We start from the raw sequence: 15,917 nt of genomic DNA, 5'->3' as shown, positions 1-15,917 counted from the left end.
CTAACTGAATTGGGCTGTGTTAAAAGGACAGGTGGAGCTACCTCTCTGTGTCTGAGAGCATCCACCCTGTTTTCCCATTTGAGTCCACTGGGAGGCTTTCAGCTCTTCAGATACATAGACTCATAAGTCTTAAGCTTGTTTCCTAAACTCTGTTTTGAAAGCTTAAAGATTGTCATTAAGATTTCTGCCTTTGTTAGGGGTGCCTGGGTAGCTCAGCTGGTTGAATGTACGGCTCCTGATTTTATCTCAGGTCTTGATCTCACAGTTCATGGGATCAAGCCCCATGTTGGGCTCTGTGCTGAGAGTGTAGGCCTGCTTGGGATTCTCTCTTTCCCTCTCTCTCTGCTCCTCCTCTGCATTCTCTCTCTTTCTCTCCCCTCTCCCCGTCCCCCCCACCCTCAAAATAAGTAAACAAAAAAAAGATTTCTGCCTTTGCTAATTTCAGGTTTTCTCTATGGCAGTTTACAAATATTTAAATTGTAGAAATACCAGAAAATAGAGCACCTCTTTCTCAGAGCAGTGTAGGGGGCAGCACATGGATGAGAAAGATGAATTTAAAAGTTCAACATAGAGGCATGTGGGTGGCTCAGTGCCCTTTATTTCCAGGGCTTGATTTCGGCATCCAGCTCTTGATTTTGGCTCAGGTCATGATCTGGGCTCAGGTCATGATCTCACAGTTGTGAGATTAAGCCCTGTGTTGGGCTCTGCGCTGGGCCTGGAGACTCTCTCTCTGCCCCCTGCCTGCTCGTGAGTACTCTCTCTCTCTCCAAAAAAAGTTTACCATGATTTGGAATGCACCATTTTATTAATGAGCATTAATTTCATTATATCCGAAGTAGCACTGAGTCCTTTCCAAAGTATTTTGAGGGGAGCTTAGTAGAATGCCGTCATTTAAATTGTTGTTCTAGAATAATAATAATTTAAGTCCATTGTTCGCAATGACCAAATCTTGAGTTATTGAACAATGCTTATTTTAGAAAATGTCCATTTGGGATGCCTGGGTGGCTCAGTTGATTTAAGCATCCAACTCTTGATTTTGGCTCAGGTCATGATCCGTCTCATGGTTCATGAGTTCATGCCCCTTTTCGGGTGTGCACTGACAGCACAGGACCTGCTTGGGATTCTGCCTCCCTCTCTCTCTGCTCCTACTCTGCTCACTCTCTCTCTCTCAAAATAAACTTGAAAAGAAAAGAAAAAATGTCCATGTGGCTAGAAGACGGTTATGATGGTAGATAAATGTCATTTTGACAAATAAATAAATTCTTGTTTTCTTCTTTAAACTCAAGTTATCATTAGATTCTTTAGACTTGGAAGCTGTGGAATTATAAAAAGCAGTTTCAGCTGAAATTTAGCAGATGTAAATCTGACTCTCTATTTTAGTGGGAAAGATGAATTTTAGAGATTGGAAAATGACTTCTAGTTCTTGCTCATCATATGAACTTAAGACAGCTATTTAACCTTTCTGTTGCTGTTTATTTATTTGTACATTGAGTAGAGTGTCTTCTTGGTTTAGGTACAAAAATGCGGTAGAGGATTAAGATAATGAAAAACTTACGAATAAATGACTTTACTGACCCATTTTGTGCAGATAAGAGGTTGTTAGCCCCTGAGAACCCCACAGCAGTGCTGCCGTAGCCATTTGCATGTCATTGTAGTTTATAATGTAGTTACGTGTTTGCCTTGATCTTCTCAAATAATATGGAAAAACCCGAAGGGCAGGAACTCTGTCTTCTTAGTCACCTGGTACATAGCAGGTAATTAAATAAACACTGAACCAAGATTCCTGTTCCCCAAATTGGAATTCTCTACACCTCCTCTTTTCCCCCAGAAAGTTTTTATTGGACTTGCTTTTATAGTGTCTTTAGTGTAATATTAATTTCAGATATATTGTATTTTTACATTTATTTGGAAGGGTATTGGGTGAAAGAAAAATGTCTTTGGCTAACCAGGAGTCATAATTTTAATAATAGATAATGATTTCAGTGGTTTCTATTAAAATCTAGTAGAAATTTAAATAACCAATTTATATTTTTGGCACTCAATCTGGTTATAATTTGGAGACTGCCCATTTAAGCTTCTGCACATGCAGATTACATTCCAAAGTAAAGGAAGCTGTGTGCAGAGATTCCACATGGATTCAGGTTGCAAGTGTGACACTTGGCTTTGTGGTCTCTGGTATTGGATGCAGGTTGGGAGTAACACAAATCAACAGCCCAGGGATCTCTAGTTAAAAAGCTTTGATGTTCTTACAGCTTTTTCTCTAAGAATATCAGGGTTTTTTTCCTTCTCCGTGGTAATGAAATGGTCCCCAAATAATAAAATGGTCAATGTTTTTATTTATTTATTTTATTTTTTTAATGTTTGTTTATTTTTGAGAGAGAGAGACCGAGACAGAGAGACAGAACACAAGTGGGGGAGGAGCAGAGAGAGGGAGACACAGAATCTGAAACAGGCTCCGGGCTCCGAGCTGTCAGCACAGAGCCCGACGCGGGGCTTGAACTCACAAACCTTGAAATCATGACTTGAGCCGAAGCCAGACGGTCAACCAACTGAGCCATCCAGGCACCCCAGTCAGTGTTTTTAGAATATGAAGTCAACACAGTCCCAGAGTAATTTGTAAGTTTTGTGATCAGCCCTGCAGAAATTTTTGTCGTGCTTTTCTCCCCAAATCCCTATTGCCCAATTAAAGAAGACTAAAGTGTATGTTGGTGGGTTTTTTTAATTTTACTTTTTATTTATTTTGAGAGAGAGCAAGCGTGCGCGAGCAAGGAAGGGGCAGAGAGAGAGGGAGAGAATCCCAAGCAGGCTCTACGCTGTCAGCACGGAGTCCAACCTCACAAGCAGTGAAATCATGACCTGAGCCAAAATCAAGAGTCTGAGCCACCCAGGTGCACCCTAAAGTGTGTGTGTTTTATTTATGGGGAAGGTTTTCTCAATTTTTGTTTCTAATACCATTATTTTTTATTCTTGTAGCTTTCTAGGATATCTTGTTAGTTCATAGTTTATGAACAAGTACTTAAAATGAAATGACTCTTCCATTGTCAAAATGTATGTACAACACATCCCTTTTGTTTTGTTTAAAGCCGGGGAAGGACAGTCATGGTCCGTCCCTTTGGGACTCCACATGAGAACCAGAATTAGGTGTGCACCTGCAGCAGATGGGACTAAGTGAGAGTGTGCCTTCCGTGTGTGTTTGTGGTAGTGGCCAGGACCGTGGATGAGAGTGTGCTTTTCCACAGGTGTCAGCCACCTTTGCAGCAAGTCTGGTGAGCAGCCCAGCCATTGGAGCATACCTTTCAGCCAGTTACGGAGACAGCCTTGTTGTGCTGGTGGCCACAGTCGTGGCTGTTCTGGACATCTGCTTCATCTTATTGGCTGTTCCAGAATCTTTGCCAGAGAAAATGAGGCCGCTTTCCTGGGGAGCTAAGATTTCTTGGAAACAAGCAGACCCTTTTGCGGTAATAAAAACATGAAAATACTGAATATTTCTGCAGCTTCGTGCATCCCATCAGTTGTTGATCCCTTTCTTTCTCCAGGAAAAATAGAAAAAAAAAATTGCATATAAGGGACTGTAGTTGTCTATAGGATTATAGATTATAATCCTATAATATAATCAAGGATTATATAGAGTTTATGTTTAAGTCACGCATGTGGTATCATGAGGGAAGAGAGAAGAAAAAATGTTCAGTTAATGCCTGATGAGGGTTTGGGAAGGAAGTTTTTTTTTTTCTTATTGCATGGTTGTTTTCACTTTTTTTTTTTTTTTTTTTTTTAACAAAATGAAGGTGGCCATTTGAAGTGGTTGTGTTCATTCACTTAAATTCAGAAAAGGTGAATGGATTTGGCCTGACTGTAGTAGCTATTTTCTCAGTTGTTAATGTACATCCACTTTGACCAGAGGCTCTGGACTTGTATTTTGTGGACTGAATGGGTTCTTTACTTTTAAAAAGCTTTTACCATTTTTAATTTTTTTGGAAGGATCCCATTAACAACTAGAAAAAGTACTGAGACAAAGAATCTTACCTCTCCCCTTCTCCCTCCCTTGTCTGACATAACATTGTTCTTGAAGAAAAATCTATGTGGAAAAAAATAACCAGAGATTTGATTGCTGATTTTAATCACCCAAGTGTACTTGTGAGGAAATAATGTGTATAAGAAAAATAACTCGTGAGAAATTCTTTTCTAAAAAGCCTCCATGACCTAGAGGCCCTGGTCATTTTGTGTGTGCCCTAATGTCAGACATGGAGAAAGAGGTGCTTAAAGAAGGAAACCAGGTATGGACCTGGGAGCCAGTCACGCCTCCTACTTTCTTGTCATGTAGTGACCAGGTTACACACGGAAATTCATCTGTGAAGCACAACTACTACCGTGTATTCTTTCCAGGCTAGTGTGGGCGTTTTGGTGAGTATATAAGTTAGCTCACCTAGTGTCTGGTGTGCAGCAAGGTCTCCATAGACAGAAGCACTTTATAGTCCTCAGCTCACCTTTTGGTCTTCTCAACAATTCTGTGTAAAAAAGGAAGATTCAAATTTTTGTAAGAAGATTGAAAAAGCTGTTACTGGTCAGAGAATCTTGTCACTGACCCCATGACTAGAACATACTTATTTGGCTTCCAGTTTTACAGGCCAATTGAATATTAACATTTTAAAGAATATAGTAAATTTACATATAATAAAAACCCTGAAGTGTTTATAAAGGGGTTATATTATGAATGCAAGAGACGAGATTTTCTTAAAAGGTTCTGGAGCAGTATTTTTTCAGGATCTATTCACAGGGTGTGTGAACTAGTATGGTTAACAAAGATGAGCAAGTGTTTGTTTTTTGTTTTGTTTTTTAAGCTGTAAAACTGTAAACATAAAATTATGAAATTAGGACTTACAGCCATAGAGTTAATATTTACTTGTTTTTCTAATCTGTTCAACTTTTATAATTCACCCAAATAGATCAAAACAATGAAACCAGTATCCCAGAATATCAGTGATTCAGTCAGTGTCTCCTACTTTTTATGTGTTTCTCTTTCTGCTTATTCCTAGTCACTGAAGAAAGTTGGAAAAGATTCTACTGTCTTACTAATTTGCATCACCGTGTTTCTTTCATACCTTCCTGAAGCTGGACAGTATTCAAGTTTTTTTCTCTATCTCAGACAGGTGGGTAATGGGTGCCTAGTAGCTTTAGAACATGAAGAAATCAAAGATTAGGATTTGTCTAAAGGTATTTTGAGGAAAACCGTATAGTGGAAAAAATGTGTGGACCTGCTTCTAGCTATAGTTTAAGTGTAGGTGCTGACGTATAATTAGCAATCAGAGGAACCTTTAATACAATGATATTTTCAAATACTATAAAATGTTGACTGTGAGAAAAATTTCCTTGAGAGCATAAACAGAATGTATCATTTAAATTTCACAAAGAGAGGTCAAGTTGATTTGATGTGAACTGACCTGGGACATCTTCAGAAGGCCATAGCTCAACACTGCTGTGGACTTCAAGGGGGCTTGCAAACAGTCATCTAAATAATCTCTCCCTTAACCTTTTTTCTCTTTAAAAATGTATACTTTACCTTGTTCCCCCCAAAAAGGCGGTTAGCTTAAGGCAATTTAAAACCAAGTTCCCTTTCCAACTGTTGTTGTTTCTCTGGGATTGCGGAGACCATGTTGCCTTCCATGGCAATCCTGCCCCAGTCTTTTACCGATTTCACTGGAAGTCCTTCTATGGTTTATTCCATGTGGCAGAGCCGGTCTCCTCCTAAGATAAATTCCTCTCTGTCGGGAGATTTTTTTTTTTTTTTTTTTTTTTAATTTATTTTTGGGACAGAGAGAGACAGAGCATGAACTGGGGAGGGACAGAGAGAGAGGGAAACACAGAATCGGAAACAGGCTCCGAGCCATGAGCCCAGAGCCTGACGCGGGGCTCGAACTCACGGACCGCGAGATCGTGACCTGGCTGAAGTCGGACGCTTAGCCGACTGCGCCACCCAGGTGCCCGTCGGGAGATATTTTTAATTGGAACTTGTTAAACTTGCCATTCTTTTAGTTTTCCTGAGAGTATGAGACTAATATTTTATATGGTGGTATATAAGTAAAACTGTTTTTGTAAACAGTTCTATTTCAGTTTTATTCATTTTTTGTGAGCAGATACTGGAGATTTAGAGGGAAGACCAATGAGGTAACATATTTAATGTAGAAAATCGTATGTGCTTTTGTAATTAAATTATGCATTAAATTAAAGGTACATTCAATGTAGGAAAAATGGGAAAGCTTAAGGAAGTGAAAAATCATCTTCCTTCAGAATAAGCAACTGTGGATATTTTCTTTTCTACCCTTTTTTCCTGCACATATGCTTATGTCACTACCACCAACACTTAACGGTAAATCAGGATCATTTTACGTTATTTTGTATTTGTGCTCACTTTTAAGAGCAGTTCACACACACACACACACACACACACACACACACAAATGTTCAAACTGCATTTGGTGTTTGTACATCTGATAAGGAATTTATAGCCAGTATAAGTTTTTAACTCAAAAATGAAAAGACCACCCAACTGAAAAAAATTCAAAAAAGACTGAATTGATACTTGCCCAAGGAAGATACACAAATGACCAATAAGCACATGAGAAGATACTGAACATTAGCCATCAAGGAAATGCAAATCAAAATGAGATACCACTTCATACCTGCTAAGATGGCTGTAACCAAAAGACAAGGGTGTGAAGAAATGGAAACTCTGACATGACTGGTGGGAATGTGAAATGGGATAGGCAGTTTCTCAAGGTGTTCAGCATAGGGTTCCCAGCAAATCTATTCCTACAACACACATCTACATAGAAACTTTTACAGAAATTTTTGATAATAGCCAAAAAGTAGAAACAACCCAGATGTTCATCAGCTCATGAAATGGATCAACAAATGTGGCAAATCCGTACAATGGGATGTTAACATTTGGCAAGAAAAAGCAGTGAAGCGCTAAGTCTTCAGTGGGGATGAACTGTGGAACATGGTGCCAAGTGAAAGAAACTGCAACCATAGATTGTTTGATTGGATTTATGTGAGATGCTCAGAATAAATAGACCCAGAGACAGAAGTATTATCACTGGCTGGATGGAGGGATGGGCCAGGGCAGTGGGACTCCTGATGTGGTACCATGTTTCTTTGAGGAGTGAGGACATCATCTGCAGTTGTGTTGGTGGTTGCCCAACTCTGTGAATGTACTAAACTCATTACATATCTAATGGGTGAATTATAGGATATTTCAACTTTATCTCAATAAAGCTGTTTTAAGTATAGATATGTTTATGTTTACAAATATAGGCTGAGAAATAGTCCCTAAATCTCTATTTTCAGGTTCCAATTTTTTTTTTAATTGCATTTGATTGGCAAGTGATAGGCTGTTGTTCGTCAGCAGCCCTGATTTGGGAATCTGAGATTCTAGCTCTTTTATCAGCTAGTTGTGTGACTGGAAGCAAGACAATCATTTGTTAAATGAGTGGAATGTATAATAGTTTTTAAGTCCTTTTCCCGATTTTTGTAGGGTTTCACTAGAGGGCAAAAATATTTAACTTTTTTAAAACTTGATATTTAAAACTTGAAGTGGCCTTTCAGAGCTTCAGTTGAGGTTAAGAGGCTTAGAAATCCTTGCCAGCTCACTTTGGCTGCTCCTGGAATCACCATGGAAGTTTTTTAAACATGCCTGTGGCTGGGCCCAGAGAGTCTGATTTAATTGGTCTCCCGTGGGTTACAGCATTTCATTGCTCCCCCCTTCCCTGTTGCCCCGATGATTTCAGTGTACAGCCAAAGTTGAGAGCCGCCAACTTTGGTAATGAGCAAATTCTCTGCTGGCAGCACCAAAGTCAAACCATTTTCCTCATGTTCTCTCTAGTGTTTGGTGATACTATGTTTGTCTCTTAGTGGGTTGGAGATGGGGATTATTTTTATAATGTCTCTATTACAAAAGTGTTTTCTTTCATTTCCACAGGTCATAGGTTTTGGATCTGTTAAGATTGCAGCATTCATAGCTATGGTAGGAATTCTGTCTATTGTGGCTCAGGTAAGTGACATTTTACCCGTTTTTGTTTTCTTTTTTTACATTTTAATTCTGAAATAACTAGATTTACAGGAAACTGCAAAGAAATGTTCGTTGAGATCCCCTACACAATAAGTCTGTACCCCCTCCTCCCCATCCATGGTAACATCTTGTATATCTAGGGTAAAGTATCAGACCCAGTAAACAGACATGGATAGTCTACAGAACCATTCTACTTTTAATAGAATGTTGAGGTTGTGATTTAGGAAGTTAAGACAACTTTTCAGTACTTGTTAGGATACTTGTTACTCTACTGGGTCAATTCAGCAGATAAAAATTTGCTTTATAACCACTAACAACAGTCTAACTCCAGATACTGCAAAATAATCAGGAGAATGTTTCAGTATTTTAATGTTGAAAATTTAGCAGAAGTGGAAAACAGAAATGAAAATCAGTAACTGTTGCAAACCCTGCTATAATCCCCAGGACTGAAGAGATGTGGTAAATCAGTGCATTAGAATATATATAATGAGTAAAGAGCATTAAACATTCCCTATGTATTATAAATGTAGGACCACAAAAGGCAAGTCATGTGACCTTTAACTCACTGACATGCCTGGGTGGATTCAGATACCACATGGAACTGCCTAGAAGCCAATTCCCTAAGATGGCTTCATGCTGCTTTATATAGTAGAGTGCCAAGCAGAGCCCTCTTCTGGGAGAATTCTCTCAGGGAGAAACCAGAAGACTATGGAACTGTTTTGCCTGCACATTAGAATTGACAGGGCTCAAAGGAAGGCATCAAGGCAGAAGCCCTTTATTTCTCCTTACTGAACTGTATCAGTGAATGTAAATTATGTTGAGCTTTCAAGTTGCTTGTGGTTTTGGTTTGTTTTTATAGTAACTGGTTAGTTGATTACCCAGACTCCTCTTTTATTCTCTTTACAGACTATCTGAGCTACTTTTGTGGGGTTTTGTTTTGTTTTGTTTTTTAGCAGCAGAGTATAGATTTGTTAAAATCCAATTTATATCAATCCAACTTTGTGACACTGTTAACCTCCAGCAAAATCCCACATATTCTGTAAATGTTCAGCAGGGGGTTGCTGTTCGCTGGTGGTTAAGAGTCTGAGCCATGTCCTTCTCAATCATGATAATTAACCAGCTATGATGACCTTTTGGGTAATGCTAGCAAAGCATTAGATGAACAGGCTTTGTGGAAGGAGGTTGAAGGCCCGGAGCCCCAGGTCTCAGACCAGGCTATGTGCCAGTAGAGGTCCCTGGCCATCATTAATGGGCTTCCCTCACAGAGCCTGCATCAAATCTATGTGGTCACATGGTTTCTCAAGATTATCTCCTTTGTTTATAGACAGTCTTTCTTACCATCTTGATGAGATCGTTGGGGAATAAGAATACTGTCCTCCTTGGCTTGGGCTTCCAGATGTTCCAGTTAGCCTGGTATGGTTTTGGATCTCAGGCCTGGTAAGCCTCTCCTTTGGATTCTCATAAACTAACAGACAAAAGCACCCTTGACAGGAACTTGAGTTGGTGAGTGTGAGGTGAAGGAAGCAAGGGTTACTTGAGAGTTTGGTATATTCAGCATTTCAAAATCTGTCTTTAGACCTAATTTAGGGAATGATGGATCTGGATAATCTAAGATTGTTCAGATTACCTTTACCTCATCGGTGAAGTTTTTATTTAATCCAATGTGTGTGTCTCCTCTTCCAACCCCTCCAATTAGGTCTACTTTTATACACACTTGTCAATTTTTAATGACATCACACAGTCCAGAGCAACACAAGAAGACAAGAAAAAATGGTTGTGACAGGGTTCACTGCCATAATTAGCTGAGTGACTTTGGGTAGTGATTTAACCTTTGTAAGAAAGTATCTGAATTAGATGAACACTAAGATCCCCTCCAAAATCATGTGTGCCCTAAGGTAGTTATTACTGCTAGCATATTAGAGTCCCACAAACAGGAAGGTCAAAATAAGCCCTGAAGAACAAGAAGATACATGTGCCTGGTCACCAAATACCCAAGTTTCTAGCTCCATTTTAAATACTAGAATTGATCCTCATTTTTCGCATGTAAATGGATGACATAACTTAGAGGAACTAGAAATGTGGTCATTGGTTCAGTGGTTGATTCTTCTTGTTTTTTAAGATTTCAGTCTTGTGAACTTTGGTTCAGTAGCTGATTCAGTCCGACTCGTGGTATGTTTAAAGGATTTTGTTGAAATGCAGGGTTTTTTTTCTTTTCAATAAGGATGTGCATGTTCAGCCCCAAGGAAGTCTGGCCAGGCAGATTTTCGGCCATTAGGGCTGCGTGTTGCTCACACTCCTACTAAATACTGACATGCACTTACGTTCCTTTCATGGTGATCCTGAACATCAGGTCTCTGTTGTTTCCACTGGTGGCACATGACACTTCCTTGTGGGGTGGCAAACTGAGCAGTTTAAGGGCAGTGTAAAGGTGAGAAGTACAGAGAGAAAAGTGGAAAATCGGTGAAGAAGTTGTGTTTATAGAAACAAGAAATCCTTGAAACTTCACTAAGCTTATTACATCTAAAGTTGGTACTGGGAAAACAAGCAGGAAGTACAGATTTCCAAAGAGGTAAAATAAAATAAACATTTTTAAAGAGGGGAAAAATAAATACAACAGGAGAAAACAGAAAGCACTTTGTGATCTTGCCAGATTGTACTCTGAACAGCAAGCTGCTTGGGGCTGGCCTGCCGCCTGACTGCAGCCTGTCTTGTCATTGCAGGATGATGTGGGCAGCAGGGACGGTGGCCGCCATGTCCAGCATCACATTTCCTGCAGTCAGTGCTCTTGTCTCTCGGAACGCAGAGTCAGATCAGCAAGGTGAGGTCACTGTCCCCTCGCTGTTTTCCTCTTTCAGCTAAGATAAACCTGGAGTAGGGGAGGCTCATGGAGCACGTGACAGCCATGTGGTCCTTTCTCAGCAACCATGCCTTTCTGTTTTACTTCCTGCGTTGATCTTACAGTCTTTAAATCTGGACTAAGCAGTTAGAACTGTTCATTTTCTCTTTTCGGTTTTGACTCCTTTTTTGTGTTACCGTAAGAATTACCTAGACTATATAATCCTTTTAACAGATGTATGTCAAATAATGAATGATGAACTGGTTAGCAAAGCAGTGAGCTCTTTATTTAATCACTGTAATCACTTAAATTTCTTTAGTTTGGAATCAAAGGCCATTAGCTTAATTTAGGAAGTGATTCTTTGAGAGGATAAAAGATAAATATGTGTAGTTAAATGCACAGTGAGAAACAAAATGAAGACAACCATGTGGAGAATAGCACTCTGCATCTAGACTCTTTTATTTATTTATTTTTTTTTTAATTTTTTTTTTTTTCAACGTTTTTCATTTATTTTTGGGACAGAGAGAGACAGAGCATGAACGGGGGAGGGGCAGAGAGAGAGGGAGAGACAGAATCGGAAACAGGCTCCAGGCTCCGAGCCATCAGCCCAGAGCCTGACGCGGGGCTGGAACTCACAGACCGCGAGATCGTGACCTGGCTGAAGTCGGACGCTTAACCGACTGCGCCACCCAGGCGCCCCTCTTTTATTTATTTTTGAGAGAGAGTGCACACAAGCATGAGCAGGGGAGGGGCAGAGAGAGAATCCCAAGCAGACTCCACACTGTCAGCACAGAACCCAACGCAAGGCTCAAACCCACAAACCATGAGATTATGACCTGAGCTGAAGTCAAGAGTTGGATGCTTAACCGACTGAGCCATCTAGGCACCCCTACATCTAGACTCTTACTTCATCCTTCTTGTGCTTCTGGCTTCTCTCTCAGGTAGTTCCTTTTCTTCTCTCTTAATGGCTTACTATATTGTCAGGAAGTAGTGAATTTTAGAAAGAAAATTTTTTTAATGTGTTAGAGCCTTTTAAAAAGTTTTAATAAAAAACTAGGTTGGAAAATATTGTTTATTCATTGCACCTAGTTTTCCACATCAGAAATTAACCATCTTATTCACCAGTTTTAAGGTGTCACTTGAGGGGCACCTGGGTGGCTCAGTTGGTTAAGTGTCTGACTTTGGCTCAGGTCATAATCTCACAGTTTGCAAGTTTGAGCCCTGTGTCAGGCTCTATGCTAACAGCTCGGAGCCTGGAGCCCACTTCAGATTTCGTGTGTCTCTCTCTGCCCCTTCCTCGCTCACACTCTGTCTCTTGTTTCTTTCTCAAAAATTAAACATTAAAAACAAAAATTTAAAGTGTCACTTGAACACCACAAATGCCATGTGTCACAGTGACTATGGGAGTTCACTGGTCCATGTGTCCTTGGGAGGAATTGTTTCTGAAGATGTGAGCCACCTGTGGGGATGGGCACTGCCCTGAAGTCTGACAGGCACCATCTGGTCTTTCATAACGTGAATTTTCTTTTCTTTGGCTCCTGTTATGCTCATACATTCTAGTACAGATGTTTCTCTAAATGTCAGCATACAACATTATTAGAACACATTGTATTAAGTTGAACCTAATGTTTTGAACATTTTTAACTTAGGAAACATCCATTTCATATGCTTCAGGCTAATATTTTATCTGTCATGTTAGAAGCCAGAGATATCTAGAAGTTGGTCCTTCTGGGATTTTTCAGTACAGGTCACCATGAGGAACATGGGAGTACACGGCATTGGGGCTGCTGTGGACTTACACCAGGGCTCTGGGAGACAAAGGGGAGATTTTTAAAGCACCATTAGATGAGTAGAGAAGGAAAATTTCATTCCATAGAAAAGTGGAAATTACCTGTAAATGAGGAATATTAAAGTTTTTCATTTTGTTATTCCCCATTTATAGAAAGGATCTAGCTGTTATTGGAGGGCGGGGGCGGTTCAGCCCCAAAAGAGATTTCACAATCATCTCTGTCATTTCTCCTTATAGATCTTAGGGCAGAGAGTAAGACCATATTAAAAGGACACAGTAAAACCAAGAAAACATTTGTGCACCAAATGAAACTACAGTAGGCTAGAAGTCCCTTATCTACTTTATGTAAGTCCCTAATTTTGAGATGCTTTTCTGAGAAGACCGGCTCCCTTCTCTTTGTTCTGATACAGGAGTTGCCCAGGGGATCATAACTGGAATAAGAGGACTGTGTAATGGCCTGGGGCCAGCACTGTATGGCTTCATATTCTACATGTTCCATGTGGAACTGACTGAGTTGGAACCGGAATTGAATTCTGATAATACTGCCTTGCAGGTAAACTGGTGATAAGTCTAGTTGTATAACAACCACTGTGTCTGATTCCAGCAAATTCTGAACTTAAATTTGGAGAACGTTCTTGTTTATATAATGTTACTATTGTATTTGGTAGTAGTAAGTGCTGTGTTCCGTGCATTCCTGGGATTGGGGAAGGATCATTTCAGTGATTTAATATATTCTTCAAAAGCTCTGTCTTAATCTTGTTCAGAGTCCGTTTTTACCTACTCAAGCACTCTGGTCAGAATGCCTTCCTTCCGTGAAGCCCAACCAGGCCAAATAAAAAGTGAGATGACCTAAATCCCTGCTAGAAACTTTAGAGTGCTTTAGAGTGCTTTTCCTATTTATTTGATATTTCTTCAGTCCTTCTTTCAAAGCAATGTTCAGTATTAATTTCTGTATGGAACTGCTCTTCATGTTCATGAACAGAGTGCTGACCTAAGGTTATAGGGTAGGTAGGACTGGAGATCCACAACTGCCATCTAAGCAGTTGAGAAGCGGTGCAAAGAGCAGTGACTGGTTGCCTTCTGTCATATTCCAGACACCAAGCTCTGTTAGATTTTGCCTTGATACTTGATGCAACATTTGCTTATGAAAAAAGGATTTACTTTTTGATGGTTTGGGGGAGTCACCTAGGACTAATTTTGGATTGAAGACTAACCTAATTCTTTGTCTCCATTTGTTTCCCTTGCCCATCAGGGAGCTGTCATCCCAGGCCCGCCGTTTTTATTTGGGGCATGTATAGTTCTTATGTCTTTCCTGGTTGCCTTATTCATCCCTGAATATAGTAAAGGCAGTGGAATTCAAAAACACAGCAACAGCATCAGCGGCAGCCTGACCAACATGCCAGAGCGGGGCAGTGATGAGGACATTGAGCCACTGCTGCAAGACAGCAGCATCTGGGAGCTCTCTTCTTTCGAGGAGTCTGGGAATCAGTGCACCGAGCTGTAAACTGGGCACAAAGGAGCATTCTGCAGATGCCGTCTCTAAGAGCCATGGGGAGCCACACCACATAGGAGATTTCATGGTGCTGGAGGGAAGATATTAGTGGCATCCTTCAGGGCCAGGTTTGAGAAGTGACTCCCTCCACCCTTCTGCCTCCTTCCTCCTCCTGGTTCTTTTCTTCTTTTTGTTTGTACATTAGAACAAGATTTGAAGTACTTTCCTGCAAAGAGTATTGCAGCTCTCAAAGTCATCTGGAGTCCACACTTCAAAACTTAAATAGAAAGATTTCGTATCTGTGGTAGGAAGGCTGGCTTTCCTTGAGTAATTCTGGAGTGATAGCAGTCTTTCCATCTCCCTTTCCGTGGAAGGTACAGGGTGGTGTGGACAAGAGTTGAGGTGAAAAGTCCCTTCTTATTTTCTTCCTTCCTGCTTCTCTGATCCTTGCCTGCTTAGCCCACAGGTGTTCGTGAGTGGCCACTCCAAGAGTCACTCAGTTTCAGGGATCTCTTGCCTTTGTTCAAAGGTCAAACAAAAACCCAAGTCTTATTCCCCTTTTCCTTCTACTTCCTATTCTTGGCTAGAATGAAATTCAGCATATAAACCTCTGGACATTATTAATATTGATCAGTGATAACCTTTACTAGATAAAGGAAAATTTTCTTAAAAATTTAAATTATGAAGAACTGGCAACTCAGATTGCTAGTGTTTGGGTCAGATCCAAGGTGATTTTACAGAAGAAAAATACACATCAACTAGTCTGGTGGCAACACAGAAATTGAAGGAAGCTTCTAAGAAAGTTTTTGACAATATAAATATTACTAAGTGAGGATGAGAATTAGTGACTGGATACCGGCAGAATTTATATCCAACTTCAGACCATAGAACGTATTATTACCATCTGCTCCTTGCTGCATCTTCTGTGTTTGTCTTCTGAGTTTTTCTCATTCATCACACTCCTGCCTTAACTGCTCTGTAGTGTGCATTTGTTTCCAGTCAGTATTTCCATCTGTTTATCTGACTTTTGAATCTCATGGGAATATGCACATTAAATTCTTTTCTAAAACATGGTGGTTTAGGAAGCTCAGTTTCAGAAATAAGTGTCTTGCTAATTTTTCGAGATGTTTTATGGACAGAAAAATTTACAGATTTATATGTATTTTGCTGCACCAGTAAATGGACCATTAACTAGGGCCCACCCACCTTTAACAGAGCACTCCTCTGAAAGTTTTATAGGTATGAAATATATGTAGATATTTGTAAGGAGTTTTAAATTTTTTTTTGATGGGGTGCTGTGTAAATCTTGTATTTATAAATGTAATGAAGGTGTTGACAGAAAAATATATATACATTTTTTATAAGGATTGTGTACTGACTGAATACATTTAAAAGAAAATATATTTTGAAACCTGTTCTGCTATGAACAGATAACATATCTTTTTACTATGCTGTTGGTTTTTAAGTTAAGCTTCCTAATGCATAATAAATTTGCAATGGATACTTTTATGTCTTTGGTGTTTCTTTAAAGCAAATAGTACCATCAATCTTCAGGTTCTCTTTTCGGTGGCTATCAACTAAATTGCTAATCCTTAAGCTAATGCAAAAGATAGGTTTATTTTCAAAAAAAGTGATTTGTAACAGACTCCCTTCAAAAACAAACCATAACTTTTTTTTATTAAAAAAATAACCCAGGGACACAAACGTATTTGTATGCCTGTTTTATTGGCATTAT

The 15,917-nt window shown here is 39.7% G+C and overlaps 1 protein-coding gene across 2 annotated transcripts in view; it reads left to right on the top strand.

The window, feature by feature from the left end:
* MFSD14B (major facilitator superfamily domain containing 14B) overlaps positions 1-15,691 on the top strand; it is a 74,495-nt gene extending 58,804 nt beyond the window's left edge. For both annotated transcript variants that reach the window (XM_058696000.1, XM_058695999.1), the window contains 7 exons: positions 3,240-3,458; positions 5,034-5,147; positions 7,976-8,047; positions 9,390-9,502; positions 10,786-10,883; positions 13,101-13,243; positions 13,943-15,691. In XM_058696000.1, the coding sequence (XP_058551983.1) occupies positions 3,240-3,458; positions 5,034-5,147; positions 7,976-8,047; positions 9,390-9,502; positions 10,786-10,883; positions 13,101-13,243; positions 13,943-14,194 (1,011 nt within the window). In that variant the 3' untranslated portion in view covers positions 14,195-15,691. The remainder of the gene's footprint in view (positions 1-3,239; positions 3,459-5,033; positions 5,148-7,975; positions 8,048-9,389; positions 9,503-10,785; positions 10,884-13,100; positions 13,244-13,942) is intronic.
* The last annotated feature ends 226 nt before the right edge of the window (positions 15,692-15,917 follow it).

Source organism: Neofelis nebulosa, chromosome 12, assembly GCF_028018385.1.
Source record: "Neofelis nebulosa isolate mNeoNeb1 chromosome 12, mNeoNeb1.pri, whole genome shotgun sequence".
NCBI classification, from domain to species: domain Eukaryota; kingdom Metazoa; phylum Chordata; class Mammalia; order Carnivora; family Felidae; genus Neofelis; species Neofelis nebulosa.
The sequence above is the reverse complement of the archived record's forward strand: the minus strand, read 5'-3'. Positions and strand labels throughout refer to the sequence as shown.